General features: G+C 44.6%; 2 protein-coding genes across 8 annotated transcripts in view; one reads left to right on the top strand and one right to left on the bottom strand.

Annotated features, from left to right (window-relative positions):
- Window positions 1-20,195, top strand: part of tbc1d22a (TBC1 domain family, member 22a) — a 198,151-nt gene that overhangs the window by 73,092 nt on the left and 104,864 nt on the right. For all 6 annotated transcript variants that reach the window (XM_035748532.2, XM_035748529.2, XM_035748530.2 and 3 more), the window contains one exon: window positions 2,933-3,047. In XM_035748532.2, the coding sequence (XP_035604425.1) occupies window positions 2,933-3,047 (115 nt within the window). The remainder of the gene's footprint in view (window positions 1-2,932; window positions 3,048-20,195) is intronic.
- Window positions 1-20,195, bottom strand: part of LOC118366132 (uncharacterized) — an 89,693-nt gene that overhangs the window by 56,045 nt on the left and 13,453 nt on the right. Inside the window, exons 2-3 of one of the 2 annotated variants that reach the window (XR_004821888.2) lie at window positions 4,773-4,951; window positions 1-1,377 (exon numbers count right to left, since the gene is read on the bottom strand). The exon at window positions 1-1,377 is cut by the window's left edge and continues 154 nt beyond it. Coding sequence is in view for 1 of the 2 variants with exons in the window: in XM_052491737.1 (XP_052347697.1) it covers window positions 4,773-4,951 (179 nt within the window). In the remaining variant the exon portion in view is untranslated. The remainder of the gene's footprint in view (window positions 1,378-4,772; window positions 4,952-20,195) is intronic. The other variant, XM_052491737.1, reaches the window with a different exon arrangement.

Genomic DNA, 20,195 nt, shown 5'->3' with positions numbered 1-20,195 from the left:
TGGTGATGCATGCAACCGCAGAGCTGTCTAAAAATCAGCTATTTCAGTCTCCATTAGTTCTGATTGTCACCGTCTGTGTGCGTACAGTTCCTATAGAAAGTCATTCACTGTTTTCTTGGTAAGAAACTCTAGTGTAGATTTGGCTTTTCTTTTCACCTTCACATTAAGAGTGTTTTGTGTAGGTCAATGACTAAACAGTACAATTGAAATACATTTAAGTCTCACTCTGTAACGCAACAAACTGTGGAGAAAAAAAGCTGAAGTAGGTGTAGGCTTAATGTGAAGGTGAAAAGAAAATGACTTCCTCGCCAAATGAACACATTAAATAACTCAAATACAGTCATTGCATTGAGGCGAGCCTAAATGAGTTCAGGAGTAACGCGTTGTTTAACAAATCACATAAGGGTTGACATGATTCTGCAAATGGCTGACTAATGCAACATTTTAGTTTTTGTTAGGCACTGACATGGAATCTGTCTGTCTCACTGTGTGGGTAGAGGTCACTCCCTAAGAGACCTACAGCACTGGACATGAAGTTGGCCTCGGTGGACCACTATGGCTGTAGACGTGCTGTTCACACATTAGCAGTGAGCTAATGGGGACGTGAAGCTAGAGCGAGAGAGAAGCATGCGCGTGTGTGTTTGTTCGCGTGCGTGTGTGTCCGTACATACATTTCTGTCTCCTCGTGATTTCCCTTGAGGAGGCAATTCAGCACTGTGGGTGGAAAGAGGAGAATGATGAGGAGGGTGACAGGGGTGAAAGCCTAATGCTCGTCCAAGCAAGTCGTGCTTTTATGCATGATCAAATTGGAATAATTCAGTGATGGTGCACTGAAGTATGTACAAGCTATTGGCTTAAAACATACATAACTCACCAGGTCCTATGGTTTTTAGTAGGCTTTTGTCCCTTTTTCTTTTTAATTATTATTTTTTCATCCGAGAGCTCTATTGTAAAGCTTGCCTTATCCCAGATCTGTAATAGCCAAGCCAACACTTCACTACTACATTTTTGGGCAAAATAACATGGAGATCGGGGTCCAGTCTGCTGACCATTCACTGTCATTGATGCCTTGCGCCTGTGGCTTGATGGGCAGCCTGTACACTGCGTAACCATTACACGACACACTGTCTGGACCTAACCCTCACACGCTGACACGGTTCCACCCTGTCCTCCCCTGATCACACATTGATCCCCATCTAATCAGTTACCACCATGAGGTCAACGCACTTCACCTGTGACTCTGCTGCTGTTGTCGTTCCATTGATTTATTTAGAATGACTATGATTTATTATTCTGGCTTCAGGCAGTGTCTTTCAGCCTCTTCAGTCTCTTATTGACGCGCAGGAGCTGCCTTGGAGTGGTCAGGGTGGAGGGTGTCTGAAAAGCAAATAAATGGATAATGTGTTCACTATTGGCCTCTTCCTCTCCCTCTCTCTCACACACTCACGCTCTCTCTCTGGCCATTGATTTCCTCCACCTGGTTTAGTGTTTAAGTTTCACCCTCTGATGGGCTTCTGACCATGAATTCTGGCTGCAGGGAGATGAGGAACAAGAACGTGGGTTGTTTCAGGGAGGGAGGGGGCCCAAAGAGGAGAGGGAAGGTGGGGGAGGCCAACGGAATAACATAGATGAGGAGAGAGGGTGGGGCTGTGAAAGGGGAGAAACTCACATTAGCCCTCCCCCTTTTCCTCCCCACCCCACTTTGATAGATGTGACTTTGATGATGAGGGGGGGGATGTAACAGCATTTTTGTAGAAGGACAACGCCAAACCATACTAGCTAGCATAACACGCCAGTACCCCAGGCAGCCAACCAACATGTTTTTTTTTTTAGGCCGGGGCGACCACAATTTGAGAAATGTATTTATTTAGAAAAATGACAAACATGGCGTCCGAGAAAGCGCTCTGCACGTGTGATGCATCGCTTGACATGTCAGAACACCGGCATAGACATTCAGGGGCCAGACTAGAAGAGGGAAGAGAAATAGAATGAGAATATAAACATGCATCCCAAATGGCACCCTATTCCCTATATAGTGCACTACTTTTGACCGGCATGCTATGGGCCCTGGTCAAAAGTAGTGCACTATTAAGGGGGAAATGGTGTGCCATTTGGGACACGTGAATTTGTATGTTTGATTTGCGTGGTTGATTTGCGCTGAACTTCAAGCCTCCTTTAATTCTCGGGGGTCTGACAGCAGCAAGGTGAAACATTTAAAACCCTCAGACAGAGCCTGTAACGAAGATGGAAGTGTTTGCCTTGCAGAATAGATTGGAGAAAGAAGAAAAGGACAAAGGAAAGTTCTTGATCCCGCAGCAGTAACGAGGCAGACGGGTCCAACCCGTCGATGGGAAATTGATGTTGAAGTGTCGTGTGTTCTTCAGTCCCAAGAACATTTAATAGGACATTCTGGAACACGCTCCAATTCCATGTCACCGCTCACCACACATGCTTGTCCTATCCTCTTCTGTCTAATCGCCTCACTTCAAACCTTTATGTCGACGATTAAAACATGCATTATTTCTAACTTCATCCGATATTGCTCTTTGATTGATTGGTGGGCATGGGACGGGGCTGTTCTGTGTTGGTTTGAAACCATCGTGTGACCTTGTTAAAGGAAGTCTTAACATATTAAAACAGTAGTACATCTACATTATTCACTGTTGTTTTACATTGATTTGTCTTCTGTAGCGTGTCTGTTCCTCTTTAGGCATATCGTCAATGGCTAGATTGACTATTGGCCTTAAATTGGACTTTGACTAGCACATCAAAACAAACAAGCAAGCTTACTTATTGTACTCAATTTACAAATACTCTTTAAACAAAAGCTTGTGCATAATGATTCTAGAAGTAGCTTCCATGTTCCTCCTATGTACTGTGCTCTATACACAGTGTGTGTGTGCTGACTGTGTTCCATCCGTCTGTCCGTCAGATCTTTGAGCGTATCCTGTTCATCTGGGCGATCCGCCACCCGGCCAGCGGCTACGTGCAGGGCATCAACGACCTCGTCACGCCTTTCTTCGTTGTCTACGTCTTTGAGTACATCAGTGAGTCCCTCGTCCTCCCTCTTCGTCCACCCTCCTCTTCCTCTGTCCTCTTCTTACTCCCTCCTCTCTTCCCTTGCTGAAGGGAAGAGCCAAAGCCAAAGACTAGATAATGTGTTTGTAGGTTGGGGGGAGTCCCTCTCTCCCAGTCGCTTCTCTCATTTATGGGAAAAAATATATATTTTTTGCTTCCATTGCTGGAATAGATAGCCGAATACTAGATAGTAGCGTATGCGTTTGAATTCAAGTGCACCGGTCCCTCCGCTTCCCTCACTCAAGGGAATACCAAGCCGTGAAGAGATACTAGTTTAAATGTTTTAATAAGCTCTCCTCTCACAATAGAGCTTGCTTGGATCCCTACTGTGTGAGTTAATGTGGTGTACATTATTTGTTATGAATGTTTCATTACATTGAGGACTTAATGCTCTCTTGTGTTGTGTAAACTGAACTGAGCCTCAAACATTGATATGCAGAGAGTAAAGCATCTCAAATGATGTGTGTGAGGGTGGGGTGTATGTGCTCTAGTGTGTTTGTATTCCTAGATGATGAATAAATGGCTGCTCTGCCACTCCAGGGGGTGCTCTAAAGGCATGGTGAGAAGGTGGGTTGTGAACCCGGGGGATTGCAGTTGTTTGCTTACTGAAGCGTGAAACATAAAATAGTTGTTTCTGTTGCTTTTGACTACCCTCTCTTTCCTTGTCCCTGTCTCTCTGTCTGTCTGTCAGATCCTCAGTCTCCTGGCCTGCTTTGCACTGTTTCTATGCATCTTCGTGTGCTGTCTGCTGATGAGCCTTGAAAGCTTACAAAGCCAACCAACCTTCAAATGTGCTCCGCCTGACACGTAACATGATGGTTTGATGTGCTGTCTGTTGTTTTTGTTTTTGAGGGAATGGGTAAGAGAAAGAGAGGGATATAGCGATTTTGGGGTGTTCATGTCGGAGAATGAGCAGGCTAATTACGCTTCTGTCTGAAGCTTTCTCTCGCTCGCTTTCTCCCTCACTCTCACACACACACTAACCTGTATACGCACACTATCACTCAGTTCAACTTTTGATGGTGCTGCGTCACAGCTAGCTGGCAGTAATTTATTATTTCCCAGTATTCTACGGGGCCGAGTAAGGGCTGACGTCGGAGTGAATGCACGTTAAATAAAGTTAGATTTGATCCATTTCATTAATTTGAGTCGTGCTGAGATGTTCACTCTCCATCACTTTGGGATGAAAAGGAAGAACTCTCCATCACTGAATAAAGAAGAAGTCTGAGGGTTGTTGATTTCAGATATAATTGAAAGCTGTTAGTTTAGGACATCTCTCTCTGAGGCAGATTCTCTTTGTGTGTGTGTGTGTGTGTGTTGTTGGACTTGGCTTTAATGTCCGGATCTTGTCAGAAAGCTTCACTGACTAGCTGGATCAGTCTGTCTTTAAAGGAAATGGATGGGTTCGTACACTCCTAATTACTTTTTTCCCCCTTCAGTAGCATTTCACATGGTGTTATTACAAACCCTTACGGGACATTACTGTTGTTGAAGGCAATGCTGCTTTATATTGTAGCTGATTCTCATTAAATGAGTATTGAGGTGGAGGATGAAAGGAGGTGTGTGTGTGTGTGTGTGTGTGTGTGTGTGTGTGTGTGTGTGTGTGTGTGTGTACATGTGTGTGCATACATCTGTGTATGTAGTTTTTCAGCAGCGTTTGCAGTAGTAGCAGCCATAGCGTGAATCGTACTCACTGGATTGTGCTGGTTGAATCCCTGCGTGTTAAAGATGCATGATGACAGGGATGTAATAGAAGGGCCAGTAAGTCATGCTGTGTTGTGCCTGCTGCTGTTAGGTACCATGCATTATAGAGCTCGCCAGCTTGTAGTCCTAAAACCCGGATATGAGTTACCTCTGGTTCATTCAGCTGTTCCTGTGGGGAAAATGAATGGGGAAAGAATAGGGTTTTGGGATGAACACGGAAAAGAATGGCAGGTAACTCAGGCTTACGAGATCTACGTTTTGTTCTATGAGATATCAGTCAGTTAACATGACCTTTATGAATTATGAAGCCTTTTGTGCTCAATGTACTTTAAAAAAAAAATTATGTAAATGCTTCAAAATTCACAGAAGTTGACTTTTGCTGATGAAGATTCTCATAGAACAAAATGTATATAGATCTCCTAAGCCTGTTTGCCACAGACCTTATTCTCAGCGATGTATCCAAAAACTCAATTAATTTGCCCAAAAAAGGATGCAATTGCTATTGCTCTCTATAGAATAACAGAAGGGGTTTTCCCCCTTTGCTACACACACACACACTTGTGCGCACACGTCTCTCAAACGCCTAGGTTTGTTTGCGGTAGTCAGAAGGCCTAAATAATGTAGCTGTAGCATGTTAGCTATAGGCTTTTGTAGTGTACTGTAATACACTGCTTAACCTGTCACCCTGCCTGACCACTAGGGACAGTGTTTAATCTACCTTCAGAAAGTATTCATATCCCTTGACTTAATCCACATTTGTGACCGACCGGCTCGATTCGGTCCAATGTAGCAATATTTTCAATAGTTTTTTATATTGGATAAAAGTAGAGACTAGAACGTTGTAGAGCTAGAAAATTGTATATCATACACAACAGTTGAGGAACAATGGGGAAGTTATTCTGCTTTGAAACTTTTGGTAACTCCACTTTTGAGAAAATGGCCCTTGAATGTTTTAGTTCACCTACTGGATAGCTCTTTGTCTACACCCATTCAGCATCATTCACCTGCTCAACCCATCTTTTTAAGGATTCACATGCGAGGCCATGTGTTAAACAGAGTAAGGTCATGTATAATAATAATAATATATGCCATTTAGCTGACGCTTTTATCCAAAGCGACTTACAGTCATGTGTGCATACATTCTACGTATGGGTGGTCCCGGGAAATGAACCCACTACCCTGGCGTTACAAGCGCCATGCTTTACCAACTGAGCCACAGAAGGTCATGTAGTCAACAACCAAATATTTCAAGAGTAAAAGTGATGTAGTAGCAAGAATCCACTTCTGCTAAATGACTTAAATGTAAATGTAATCTAGTTCAATAGCTAACCCCAATCACCTTCAACTAGATTCAATGTTAGCCTGTACAGAATACAAAACTAGCTAGCTTTCTTTTCACTCAGTCAATTAGGTTAGTATTGTGGAGTAACTACAATGTTGATCCATCCTCAGGTTTCTCCTATCACAGCCATTCAATTCAGTAGCTGTTTTAAAATCACCATTGGCATCATGGTGAAATCCCTGTGCGGTTTCCTTACTCTCCGGCAACTGAGTTAGGAAGAACGCCTGTGTTTTGTAGTGGGGTACAGAAACGGGGTACTCATTTAAAATCATGTTAAACACTATTATTGCAAACAGAGTGATTCCATCTAACTTGTGTTTTGTGCTGCTGCCATGCTGTGCTGATGCTGTGCTGCTGCCATGTTGTGCTGCTGCCATGCTATGTTGTCTTAGGTCTAGTGTTGTGGTGTCTTTCTTGTTGTGATATGTTTTGTCCTATATATTTTTTATTAAAAAAAAAAAAAAACATTTTGCCCCCATCCCCGCAGGAGGCCTTTTGGTAGGCTGTCATTGTAAATAATTTGAGAACAAATTCTTACGTGACAAGTTAAGCACATTTTTACCCCTGAACTTATTGGACACTGGGCTATCTAACCTCCAAACGAGCTTCAATGCCATACAACACTCCTTCCGTGGCCTCCAACTGCTCTTAAACGCTAGTAAAACCAAATGCATGCTTTTCAACCGATCGCTGCCTGCACCCGCACGCCTGACCAGCATCACCACCCTGGATGGTTCCGACCTTGAATATGTGGACATCTATAAGTACCTAGGTGTCTGGCTAGACTGTAAACTCTCCTTCCAGACTCATATCAAAACATCTCCAATCGAAAATCTAATCTAGAGTCGGCTTTCTATTCCGCAACAAAGCCTCCTTCACTCACGCCGCCAGACTTACCCTAGTAAAACTGACTATCCTACCGATCCTCTACTTCGGCGATGTCATCTACAAAATTGCTTCCAACACTCTACTCAGAAAACTGGATGCAGTTTATCACAGTGCCATCTGTTTTGTCACTAAAGCACCTTATACCACCCACCACTGCGACCTGTATGCTCTAGTCGGCTGGCCCTCGCTACATATTCGTCGCCAGACCCACTGGCTCCAGGTCATCTACAAGTCCATGCTAGGTAAAGCTCCGCCTTATCTCAGTTCACTGGTCACGATGGCAACACCCATCCGTAGCATGCGCTCCAGCAGGTGTATCTCACTGATCATCCCTAAAGCCAACACCTCATTTAGCCGCCTTTCGTTCCAGTTCTCTGCTGCCTGTGACTGGAACGAATTGCAAAAATCGCTGAAGTTGGGACACTTTTCTCTCCCTCACCATCTGCTATCTGAGCAGCTAACCGATCGCTGCAGCTGTACATAGTCTAACGGTAAATAGCCCACCCATTTTTACCTACCTCATCCCCTTACTGTTTTTATTTATTTACTTTTCTGCTCTTTTGCACACCAATATCTCTACCTGTACATGACCATCTGATCATTTATCACTCCAGTGCAAAATTGTAATTATTTGCCTACCTTTTGCACACAATGTGTATAGACTCCCCTTTTTTCTACTGTGTTATTGACTTGTTAATTGTTTACTCCATGTGTAACTCTGTGTTGTCTGTTCACACTGCTATGCTTCATCTTGGCCAGGTCGCAGTTGCAAATGAGAACTTGTTCTCAACTAGCCTACCTAGTTAAATATAGGTGGGAAAAAAATGGGTTTACCATAACAAAGGGGTTGAATACTTATTGACACAAGACATTTCAACTTTTGAATGATTTGTAAAAAAAATATTGAAAAACAAATCCACTTTGACAAAATAATTGAATTCAGGCTGTAACACAAGAAAATGTGGAAGAAGTTGAGGGGTGTCAATAATTTCTGGAGGCACTGTAACAACATAAAGAGGTGTAAAATATGTGAGGAAGTTGAGGGGTGTCAATAATTTCTGGAGGCACTGTAACACCATAAAGAGGTGTAAAATATGTGAGGAAGTTGAGGGGTGTCAATAATTTCTGGAGGCACTGTAACACCATAAAGAGGTGTAAAAGATGTGAGGAAGTTGAGTGACATGCTGTGTGAAATGTGAATCACAGTTTCCTCTGTCAGGGAAATAATTAAAATGTTCACCTGCACTAGGTGCTTTTCTCTCTCATCAACACCATCTAAATACATCTATCAGACAGGATCAAGGCTGCCATTCCATCTGCGTCTTCTCGTATTGCCTTTGCTCTGTAGCAACGCTAAGATATCGCTTTTTATGTCTCTATTTTTGTTCCTTTGTTGCTGCTTGTTTTCAAACAAATGTCCTTCCTTTGATGATGCAAGAACTAAGATGTTGTGCTTCATGCTGGAACCAGTGGGTTGCTCTGGGGAGGGGGTTCAATGGGATGCAACTGCAGCCCCGAATTGGTGGCTGCGGTTGCACACTAATGCTTTTGACTGCTTCCAAATCCACACACCAAGCCCCACCCACTGTCACTCAACCAGTCAGTACCTCGCGCTCGAGATTCACTCTGCACTGAACAACATTTTTCAAACAGGAACGACACTGCTTTCCTCCTTGTGTCTTAATATAAATCCACATGTAGTATATTCTACTATTATTTGTTCAACAGTAATAGCCTATGCATTATGTCGATTCCAGCTGTGAAAGTATCTGCCCATCCCTGTGTCGCTGTCGGTTGCCGATTCTCTCTCCATTATGCGCACGGAGGAGGGGAAAGATGGATTCTGAGAAGCACAAGCGCATTACCATTGCTCAAAATGCTTTTGAGAGAGAAATAGTTTTTTTTTTTTTTTTAAAGCAACCTCTGTCTAGTTACAGAGAGGGTAGTCATATATAATTTCTCAATATTGAGTTCATGGCACCACTTTGCAGCCGGTGTAGGCTGTAATTTGCAGTGACGAACGAGGCCTACATCAAGTAGCCTATAGGCCTAGCTCTGGAAAGTTTTTGTAGGACACTAGCCTACATTGTAGATGAATCAATTAGCCTACATGGCAATCTAGCAACAATATCATATTTAGAGTTAGCAATCCAGATAAGCGTTTTTAGTTCCCACTTTCTTCAGTTCGTAAGTAATATTGCCTATCGGCCAATATGCACAAATATGTTGGCAAATGCTTTGAAGAGCCCTGCCTCTAATTTAAAGTAACTCTCCATTTTAAACAAAACATCGTATTTGTTGTTATCGAGCAAAATAGTTGTTACTGTTTGTCTATATCTCCTCTATTGGATGGGCTGAAGTTGTTTCGGAGAGGACTGGTGAGCTCTGGTGGTCTTTTTTTGTTTGTCAGTGTGGATGCTGGGGAGAGAGGCTCTGTGCTGTCAGGAGGAAGCTACACGTATTTCCCGGAAGATGACCTATGGTAGTGAATGGAATACGATAATATAACTTGTGTGAGTGAGTGTAGAGGTCTGGTCAGGAGTCATTAAGGGGGCTGCAGCAGGCAGTGTGCCAGTGGGAAGCAGGCAAGAACTCCATGGTGGTGCCACGGCCAAGGGGTTATGCCAAGAAGTCATGGCGGAGAGGCGAGGGACATTCCATGTAATAATGAGGTGGGCATTCGGTCCTGTCTGTCCAAGAGCTCTCAACTAAGTCCTGCCTGCTGGTCCTGGCACTGAGGGGTCAAGAGGGGAAAGTGAGGGACAGTGAGTGACCGAGAGAGGAGCAGAGGCAGGGATTGGAAGAGAGAGGCTGAGAGAGGGACAGAGAAGGGAAGAACATTGAAGCAAGGAGCTCAGAGGGAGAAATCCCCCTTATTCGGATCCTCATTAGCTGTTGAAGAAGCAGAAGCTATTCTTCCTGGGGTGAAGTGACTCAGAAGTGATTCTCTCATCTGTTTAAAATTATTATTATTTTTTTTAACTGACCTTTTCTCTACTTATATATTTGCTACCATGATTTGGGATAATCGTGAATAATGATGAGTGAGAAAGCATCTCCCCCCCAAAAATGCTATGACTACCCTTATTGTAATGGTGAGAGGTTAGCATGTCTTGGGGGGGTATGGTATTTGTGCATCTGTAACATTCTCAACTCATCATTATTCAGGATTCATTCAGGATTATCCGTAATTATGTTTGCATCCACATTAATGTGGAAGTGTTAAGAGATGTTACTCCTAAATGACACATTTACCATTAATTTGGGCACAAAATATTCTGGAACAGAACGAAAACAAAGAGCAAATGCATCCAACAAATGTGTGGAGTCACAAGCTTGATGTGGTCAATGCGTGCTTTGAATATGGGACCAAATACTTCACTTTGTAGTGCTTTAATACACGTGAGTTTGTCCCAGTACATTTAGTCCCATAAAATGGGTGGACTATGTACAAAAAGTGGTGTAATCTCTTAACGTGTCACCCGATATTGATGAAAATACCCTCAAATGAAAACTGACAGTCTGCACTTCCATCTCATAGTCATGGTATCATTTGGAAATCCAAAGGGCTGGAGTACAGAGCCAAAACAACAAACATGTGTCACTGTTCCAATACTTTTGGAACTCACGGTCTTAAGTGAACCAGGTCTCCATATATGTCCACTTAAATCAAATCAAATGTTATTGGTCACATCCACATATTTAGCAGGTTTTATTGCGGGTGTAGCAAAATGCTTGTGTGCACTTAAGAAATAGAAAATGGTACATTTTGACGGTGCTGGCAATTCAGAATAATAAACCAGAAATATTATAGCCTAGCTCTGACGGCGTCTCCACTGTAGATAGATGAAGGTTGGTTTTAATAATGGCAACAGAACACTGCGAAAGAAGACCAATTAAGCGAAGAGAGTCAACCTGCTCTGTTAGCAGTGCTATCCTAGCAAGGTGTTTAGCGTGGCTAGTTGGTGTACGGTCTGAGACCTTGCTGACACTGAGCATCTCTGACAGATGCTCTAAACAGAGCTAATGTTAACGGCGCTGAAACCATTTGCCCATTTAGATGCCCTATGAATATGGAGTTAGTGTCTGTGATCAAGCATGGGGCACTATAACTACAGGCACAAAGAGGAGAGAGAAGGACCCCTGCTGTATCTGGGACCCCCCCACTTTTTATTTTATCCTTGTGGAAATATAACATGTATTTCCATTCAAAATCCTATTTTCCTTCAACTTAACCCCTAAATCTTACCCCTAAACTTAAAATAGCCTTTGTCCTCATGGGGATGTGTGAAATGTCCTCACGAGGGAGAATGTTCCGTGTTTTACTACCTACCCTTGTGGGGTCATTTGGGTATTTCAGGACCCCTTGAGGATAGAAGAACAAGACAATGAGCGTACACACACACACACACACACACACACACACACACACACACACACACACACACACACACACACACACACACACACACACACACACACACACAGCGGGAGGGGGATTTCAGGCAGAAGGAGGAGCAGGCAGGGAAAAAACATATTGAGGAATACAGTCAGCCTAAATGATAAACCATGTAGTCGAGAGAGGAATTACAGATTGAGCTTCAGCGACAGCACTGTTGGACTACTCCAAGCAAACTAGAGATGCCTTCCTACTAAGCAGAGGGGTGATTTGAAGTCAACATGCTTTGATTGTGAGTAGGCCTATATTGTGTGTTTACACCGTGTGACTTCTAACTGGAGACTTCTGATGAAATGAATCAGTCGCGTTAATTCCACTCTGTTTTACTCTTCTCTCCAGCAGTCTTTTAGCTTTAGCCAGCTACTTTGTCAGCCTCTACTAGGCTGGTTGAGTTTCTCCATGTGTAAGTGGTCTGTATTGACTGTGTGAGAAATATGTCTACTGTCTGTTGTTCAGTCTAGTCTGGCTGTGGGTTGAGTTTAATGTCAGTGGGGTGTGTTGGTTCTCTGTCTTGTTGTCGTGCTGACTGAGCGGCGGGCCAGTGGTCTGCTCCCTTTGTGGATTGAGTGGGGGATCAGTGGTCTGTGCTGTCTGGATTGAATGGGTGATCAGTGGGTTGTGTCTGCGGATTGAACTGGGGATCAGTGGGTTGTGTCTGCCGATTGAACTGGGGATCAGTGGGTTGTGTCTGCCGATTGAACTGGGGATCAGTGGGTTGTGTCTGCACTGTCTGTGGATTGAGCTGGGCGCCAGTGGTCTGTCTATGCTGTCTGTGGATTGAGCTGGGCGCCAGTGGTCTGTGTCTGCGCTGTCTGTGGATTGAGCTGGGCGCCAGTGGTCTGTGTCTGCGCTGTCTGTGGATTGAGCTGGGCGCCAGTGGTCTGTGTCTGCGCTGTCTGTGGATTGAGCTGGGCGCCAGTGGTCTGTGTCTGCGCTGTCTGTGGATTGAGCTGGGCGCCAGTGGTCTGTGTCTGCGCTGTCTGTGGATTGAGCTGGGCGTCAGTGGTCTGTGTCTACGCTGTCTGTGGATTGAGCTGGGCGTCAGTGGTCTGTGTCTGCGCTGTCTGTGGATTGAGCGGGGGGCCAGTGGTCTGTCTGCTCTGTCTGTGGATTGAGCGGCGGGCCAGTGGTCTGCTCTGTGGGTTGAGCGGGGGATCAATGGTCTGCTGTGTCTGTGGGTTGAGCGGGGGATCAATGGTCTGCTGTGTCTGTGGGTTGAGCGGGGGATCAGTGGTCTGCTCTGTCTGTGGATGGAGCGGGGGATCAGTGGTCTGCTCTGTCTGTGGTTGAGCAGGGGATCAGTGGTCTGCTCTGTCTGTGGTTGAGCAGGGGATCAGTGGTCTGCTCTGTCTGTGGTTTGAGCGGGGGATCAGTGGTCTGCGCTGTCTGTGGTTTGAGCGGGGGATCAGTGGTCTGTCTGCTCTGTCTGTGGATTGAGCGGTGGGCCAGTGGTCTGCTCTGTGGGTTGAGCGGGGGATCAATGGTCTGCACTGTCTGTGGGTTGAGCGGGGGATCAGTGGTCTGCTCTGTCTGTGGATGGAGCGGGGGATCAGTGGTCTGGTCTGTGGGTTGAGCGGGGGATCAATGGTCTGCTCTGTCTGTGGGTTGAGCGGGGGATCAGTGGTCTGCGCTGTCTGTGGATGGAGCGGGGGATCAGTGGTCTGCTCTGTCTGTGGTGGTGCGGGGGATCAGTGGTCTGCTCTGTCTGTGGTTGAGCAGGGGATCAGTGGTCTGCTCTGTCTGGATTGAGCGGGGGATCAGTGGTCTGTGTCTGCTCTGTCTGTGGATTAAGCGGGGCGCCAGTGGTCTGCTCTGTTTGTGGATTGAGCGGGGGATCAGTGGGTTGTGTCTGCTCTGTCTGTGGATTGAGCGGGGGATCGGTGGGTTGCGTCTGCTCTGTCTGTGGATTGAGCGGGGGATCAGTGGGTTGTGTCTGCTCTGTCTGTGGATTGAGCGGGGGATCAGTGGGTTGTGTCTGCTCTGTCTGTGGATTGAGCGGGGGATCAGTGGGGTATGTCTTGTTGCTGAGTAGTTAATGAGTATCGGTTTGTTCACCGTCTCCCATCGCCAGGCGCTGATTAACATTCTTTATTTGCTCTAACAAGTCATTAAGTAATTACCTCGGCACGACCACTGGCATTCACTGGAGGTTTTTCCCTCTTTCCTCCTCTCTCCCATCCCCCTCTTCTATTGTTCTCTGGTGGAGTTCCTCATTGACCCACGTTTGTGTCTAGTAGACTGATGTGGAAGGCAGGGAACATTGCAGACACACCGTACTTATTGGCAGTAGTAAAGAAATGTGCATCTGAAGTCGGCCTTGCAATTAGAAAGTAGACTCAAACTTTAGTTTTGTTTTTGCCTCTCTTGCTCTGTTTTTTTAAATGATGGAAATTTAGAATCTGTTTTGCCCTGAGCCACTTTTTTTCCAACTTCTATATTTATTATACAGTACTCATATTTCTAGTTTATTTCCATATAAAGAATTGTTCTGAAATGCAATACACAGTATCATCCTAAGCACAGAATAGTTCATATCACGCCTTGAAATATTTTCTTCTATAAGATGGAGAAGCTGACTCATTTTTCAAATGGCCAGGATCGGAAACACCAGATCTGATTTGAGACTTTCTCCACACATCTTCTCATCATTCCTTATTCCATAAAATGCTCTGGAGCCGAGAATGATTCTGAAAAAACGCCTTGTCAAGAAGTAATACGTTCACCATTAATAATATTCACGGTTATTTAATATTTTGGGATTAAATTAATTCCTCTACTATAAAAAGGCATAAATTGGATTTCGGCGCAGATTTCTCGCCATGAAAAATTGCTCCTTTATCATTTTGTCACCCAGCTGAAATCCGATGCACTTGACCTGATGCAATTGCGATTGCCTTTTTTTTTTTTTTTTAAGAGAGACACTGTGCCATGCCACTTCATGAGTTGTTGCATCTTCCACTCTTTCCATGTCAATTTATTTGCGTCAGCTTTAATTCAGTGTAGCTACTTCACATTTATCAATTTGTCAATTAACATTCCACTCGGCCTCGTAACCCAGGCTGTGTCCCATTTGGGACGTAGGGCGTAATGTCTCCCATTAACTGTACTTCTAATGATTTCAGTGAGACTGCAGATTAATTTCTTAATGGATTGATCTTCTGTATTTCACACACTAGAAATGTTCCCCCTTTTCCTCTTCTCACCCCCTTTTCTCCATTAGTGGCAGCTCATCTAGACTGATGACTGTCTGTCCATCTCTGTCTGCAATAACAGGTTAAGTCAGTGGGGGATTGTGTGTGTGTGTGTGTGTGTGTGTGTGTGTTCTGTTACATTGTAAGTTTTGTCACGTGCAGTACAGTGAAATGTCTTTCTTGCAAGCTCTTTCCCAACAATTTAGTAATCAAGTAAGCGGTAAGATGTTCTCATTGTGTGTAGACTATAGTAGTGTTGACTGAAGAGCCTTCCCAGACAGCCTAGTTCTCCCCACATTAGAGGTCTACACGGGCCCCGTTCTGAAATGGACCTGGGGCTTTCCCACCCGGACCCATTTTCATCAATGCATTTTTAAAACATAGAGACCCGTTCCGAATGGACCCGTGGACAACTAGACCCGTTCCATAAAGACCTGATCGGATCCAGACCCAATCCGAGTGAGGGAAGAGAAAGAAAAGCTTTCTAAGCTACTTTTTTAACCGGAGCAGATACAGCGTGAGAGGAGGGAGAGAGAGGTGCTGCTCTAGCAGGCGGGGGGATTGGGCTGTGAGCAAGTGACACGGGGAACAGGGAGGGAGAGTCTAGAGACACCAACCAACCATCCAAGCAGACTTGTGCTATGTTAGACCAACAGCTGCCATACAGCTAGATTATTGATCATCAAATATGATTACGTAGTAACTGTCTTGACTGCATGAGACCGGGACAAGCTAGTTAAGATAGTTGCTGCCTCGATTAGCCTAGCTAGCTCTCTCATCCTACAGTTACAAATTACAGCAACTCCATTCAGAATATTAAGTAGCAGCCTACCTGTTGGCTCTTGGTCGTTGTAGCCAATCCTTCTCCTTTAACTTATTCCATCCTTTTAATTCCATCTTCCATTGATTTGATGTCTCCAAAATGTTGCTACACACGAGGCTCTATGACTGTAGCCTATTGCTGCTTTGTTGACTTATGATTGGCCAACAACCACAAGCGCCACGCTCCACTCGTGAACAGCAAGAGCAGCAGCATAAATAATATAATTTCTCTCCCTCTACTGCAACGGTCGAGTTCGGCTTTGTACGGGCCCTTCCGGAGAAGTCAGTTAAAATACGCATACCCAATACCCTTGACAATCATCTCTGAGATCCCTAGATACAGTCCTAGATCACTAGCCAAGCAACCAGCAGGCCACAGAGAGGACAGCAACAGCGTCTCTAATGGCACCCTATTCCCTACTGTATAATGTGCAGTACTTTTGACCAGTGCCAATTCAGATGCAGCCATCCGAACAGATCTGAAATGCAGCGCTGCTCTCCTCTGCTCTGCTGCTGTACCATCGCCATGGTTACGTGATTGCGGAGCAAGCCTTGGACGTTGGTAGGTGAACCGTACCGCTGTGCTGGTTGGGTGGAGAGGAGAGGCAGCTGTGTGTGTTCGACTGACTGTGTGGGCTGGGCTGGCGCTAGTCTGGTCGAGTCAAGTGCAAAAGCCTATGGCAGCAGACAGTTATTTCGATCCTGTAGCTTGTCGTCCTCTATCGGCTCTCATACGTTTGCTATTGGAGGACGAGACACACACACACAGAGTGAAGATCTTTGTTAATTTACCTCCAAATATCTATTTCCATAAATCACGGATGGATTACCACCCCTTTCTTTCACACAGTATAATTACGCTCCCAGCATCACTTGTATCTCTGCTGATGTTACTAAGACAACTTTGCCAAATTTGACTCCCTCATATTAATTATCCACTGTTTCAAATGCCTACCTCAGAGGAATCTGTGATAATCATTAACCAACACTAGGTTTCAGGATGTTGTCTTCTTAATTGGCTTGTGTTAGTCAGGTTGGGTTAATCTCAATGAGATGACTGATTTCTGTGGCTGGAGGCCACTCTTGTCTCTGTGCAGACTGTACAAGATGATATTGACACATCTAGACATACCATACAGGCTTTCACATACTCCAAAACCATCTCTCCACAATGATCTCAGCCAAGGGAAGTTGTGAATGCTACAATATTTTGGTGAAAATGTATTGAGAAAAAGAAATGTTTTTAGACGGACAATCTGTGTACTCAGCCGAGGCTGTAGATATAAACTCAGCAAAAAAAAGAAAGAAACGTCCTCTCACTTTCAACAGCGTTTATTTTCAGCAAACTTAATGTGTAAATATTTGTATGAACATAAGATTCTACAACTGAGACATAAACTGAACAAGTTCCACAGACATGTGAATTACAGAAATTGAATGTGTCCCTGAACAAAGGGGGGTTAGGGTCCTCTTCATGGACTGCTCCAGATTTGCCAGTTCTTGCTGTGAGATGTTACCCCACTCTTCCACCAAGGAACCTGCAAGTTCCTGGACATTTCTGGGGGGGAATGGCCCTAGCCCTCACCCTCCGATCCAACAGGTCCCAGACGTGCTCAATGGGATTGAGATCCGGGCTCTTCGCTGCCCATGGCAGAACACTGACATTCCTGTCTTGCAGGAAATCACGCACAGAACGAGCAGTACAGCTGGTGGCATTGTCATGCTGGAGGGTTATGCCAGGATGAGCATGCTGGAAGGGTACCACATGAAGGAGGAGAATGTCTTCCCTGTAACGCACAGCGTTGAGATTGCCTGCAATGACAACAAGCTCAGTCCGACAATGCTGTGACACACCGCCCCAGACCATGACGAAACCTCCACCTTCAAATTGATCCCGTTCCAGAGTACAGGCCTCGGTGTAACGCTCATTCCTTCGACGATAAACGCAAATCTGACCATCACCCCTGGTGAGACAAAACCGCGACTCGTCAGTGAAGAGCACTTTTTGCCAGTCCTGTCTGGTCCAGCGACGGTGGGTTTGTGCCCATATGGTTGACGTTGTCGGTGCTGTCTAGTGAGAACCTGCCTTACAACAGGCCTACAAGCCCTCAGGCTGAGAGGGGCTGGACTATAGCAGACAGTCTGACCACTGATGGAGGGATTGTGTGTCGGGCAGTTGTTGCCATCCTGTACCTGTCCCTTAGGTGTGATGTTCCGATGTACTGATCCTGTGCTGCTGTTACACTTGGTCTGCCATTGCGAGGACTGCCGCTGTTCTGTCTCCCTGTAGCGCTGTCTTAGGCGTCTCACAGTACGGACATTGCAATTTATTGCCCTGGCCACATCTGCAGTCCTCATGCCTCCTTGCTGCATGCCTAAGGCACGTTCACGCAGTTGAGCAGGGACCTGGGCATATTTATTTTTGTGTTTTTCAGAGTCTTTAGAAAGGCCTCTTTAGTGTCCTAAGTTTTCATAACTGTGACCTTAATTGCCTTCTGTCTGTAAGCTGTTAGTGTCTTAACAACCGTTCCGCAGGTGCATGTTCATTAATTGTTTAATGATGGGAAACACTGTTTAAACCCTTTACAATGAAGATCCGTGAAGTGTATTTGTATTTTTCAAATCATCTTTGAAAGACAGGGTCCTGAAAAAGGGCTGTTTTTTTTGTTGTTGCTGGGTTTATGTCATCCAAGTTGTCACAGACAATTTTCTCAGTTTAGGTAAGCCGGATAAAGCCTCCTGCAGGCTGCCGTTAGCATCTAAATGATCCTTATAAGGTCTTCTGTGTGCAATTTTAAAATAATTGTTTCAAGGACGTACAGTTGAAGTCGTTTACATACTTGGGTTGTAGTCATTAACTCATTTTTCAACTTCTCCACAAATGTCTTGTTAATTAACAAACTATAGTTTTGGCAAGTCGTTTAGTAATTTTTCCAACAATTGTTAAGACAGATTATTTCACTTATAATTCACTGTCACAATTCCAGTGGGTCAGACGTTTACATACACTAAGTTGACTGTGCTTTTAAACAGCTTGGAAAATTCCAGAAAATGATATCATGGCTTTAGAAGCTTCTGATTGACATCGTTTGACTCAATTGGAGGTGGACATGTGGATGTATTTCAATGCCTATCTTTAAACTCAGTGCCTCTTTGCATGACATCATGGGAAAATCAGACAAGACCTCAGAAAAAAAATTGTGGACCACCAAGTCTGGCTTATCCTTGGGAGCAATTTTCAAATCCCTGAAGGTACCACGTTCATCTGTACAAGCAAAAGTACGCAAGTATAAACACCACCACGCATCCGTCATACTGCTCAGGACGGAGACACGTTCTGTCTCCTAGAGATGAACGTACTTTGGTGCGAAAGAGCAAGTCAATCACAGAACAACAGCAAACAGGCACAAAAGTATCTATATCCACAGTAAAACGAGCCTTATATCGACATAACCTGAAAGGCCACTCTGCAAGGAAGAAGTCACTGCCTCAAAACCACCATAAAAAAGCCATACCACTGTTTCCAACTGCACATGGGGACAAAGATTGTGCTTTTTGGAGAAATATCCTCTGATCTGATGGAAAAAAATATTGGTGTATATTGATGAATTGGTGCACTTCACAAAATAGATGCCATCATGAGGATGGAAATGTATGTGGATATATTGAAGCAACATCTCAAGACATCAGGATGTTAAAGCTTAGTCGCAAGTGGGTCTTCCAAATGGACAATGCCCCCAAGCATACTTCCAAAGTTGGCTTCAGGACAGCAAGGTCATGGTATTGGGGTGGCCATCTCAAAGCCCTGACATCAATCCTATAGAACATTTGTGGGCAGAACTGAAAAAGCGTGTGCCATGAAGGAGGCCTACAAACCTGACTCAGTTACACCAGCTGTGTCAGGAAGAGTGGGCCAAAATTCATTTGACCCAAGTTAAACAATTTAAATGCAATGCTACCAAATACTAATTGAGTGTATGTAAACTTCTGACCCACTGGGAATGAAAGAAATAAAAGCTGAAAGTACATTTTTCTCTCTAGTATTATTCTGACATTTCACTTTCTTAAAATAAAGTGATGATCCCAACTGACTTAAGACAGGGAATTTTTACTAGGATTAAATGTCAGGAATTGTGAAAAACTAGGTTTAAATGTATTAATGTATGTAAACTTCTGACTTCATCTGTTCAGATTGTTTATTTGAAGCAATTATTGGTATGATTGTCCTCAAAACACTTTAATCACATAAAGATTGCAATCTTTCCATTCATTATAATGGCGGATCCTGTTTTCTGCTAACAATGCCTGCTGGACCGTGGTCAGCCTTGAACTCCCGTGGCTTCAATGAGATTGCCAGTCGTTCTCCCCTGGGTGTTACTGAAAGCCCATAGACCCATACTGCTGGGGAGTTCTGCCAGATGGCATGGTGTCTCACTGTCTCTTTCTCTAGAGGTGCAACCCATCTCTCTGTGTGCCAAGTCAGGCACACAGCTGGTACTGCCCTATCCCGGATATCTTGTCGCGTTTTTCCTAGCGTCAGGAAACATGGACACTAGGCAGACAGGAAGCTATGGTATCACCGGCCAATAAGAAGCCTCTTGGTAGAGGGGAGGATCTGTGTTCGGCCGATAGTGAAACAGTCTCATGCAAACGCGCGCAAACATCCATACGCACTCGCACTAAAACCCACCCTTCCACACTCTAGTTGGGT

The sequence above is a fragment of the Oncorhynchus keta genome, chromosome 33 (genome assembly GCF_023373465.1).
Source record: "Oncorhynchus keta strain PuntledgeMale-10-30-2019 chromosome 33, Oket_V2, whole genome shotgun sequence".
NCBI classification, from domain to species: domain Eukaryota; kingdom Metazoa; phylum Chordata; class Actinopteri; order Salmoniformes; family Salmonidae; genus Oncorhynchus; species Oncorhynchus keta.
Note: the sequence above shows the minus strand (reverse complement) of the source record. Positions and strands in the feature narration are given on the sequence as shown.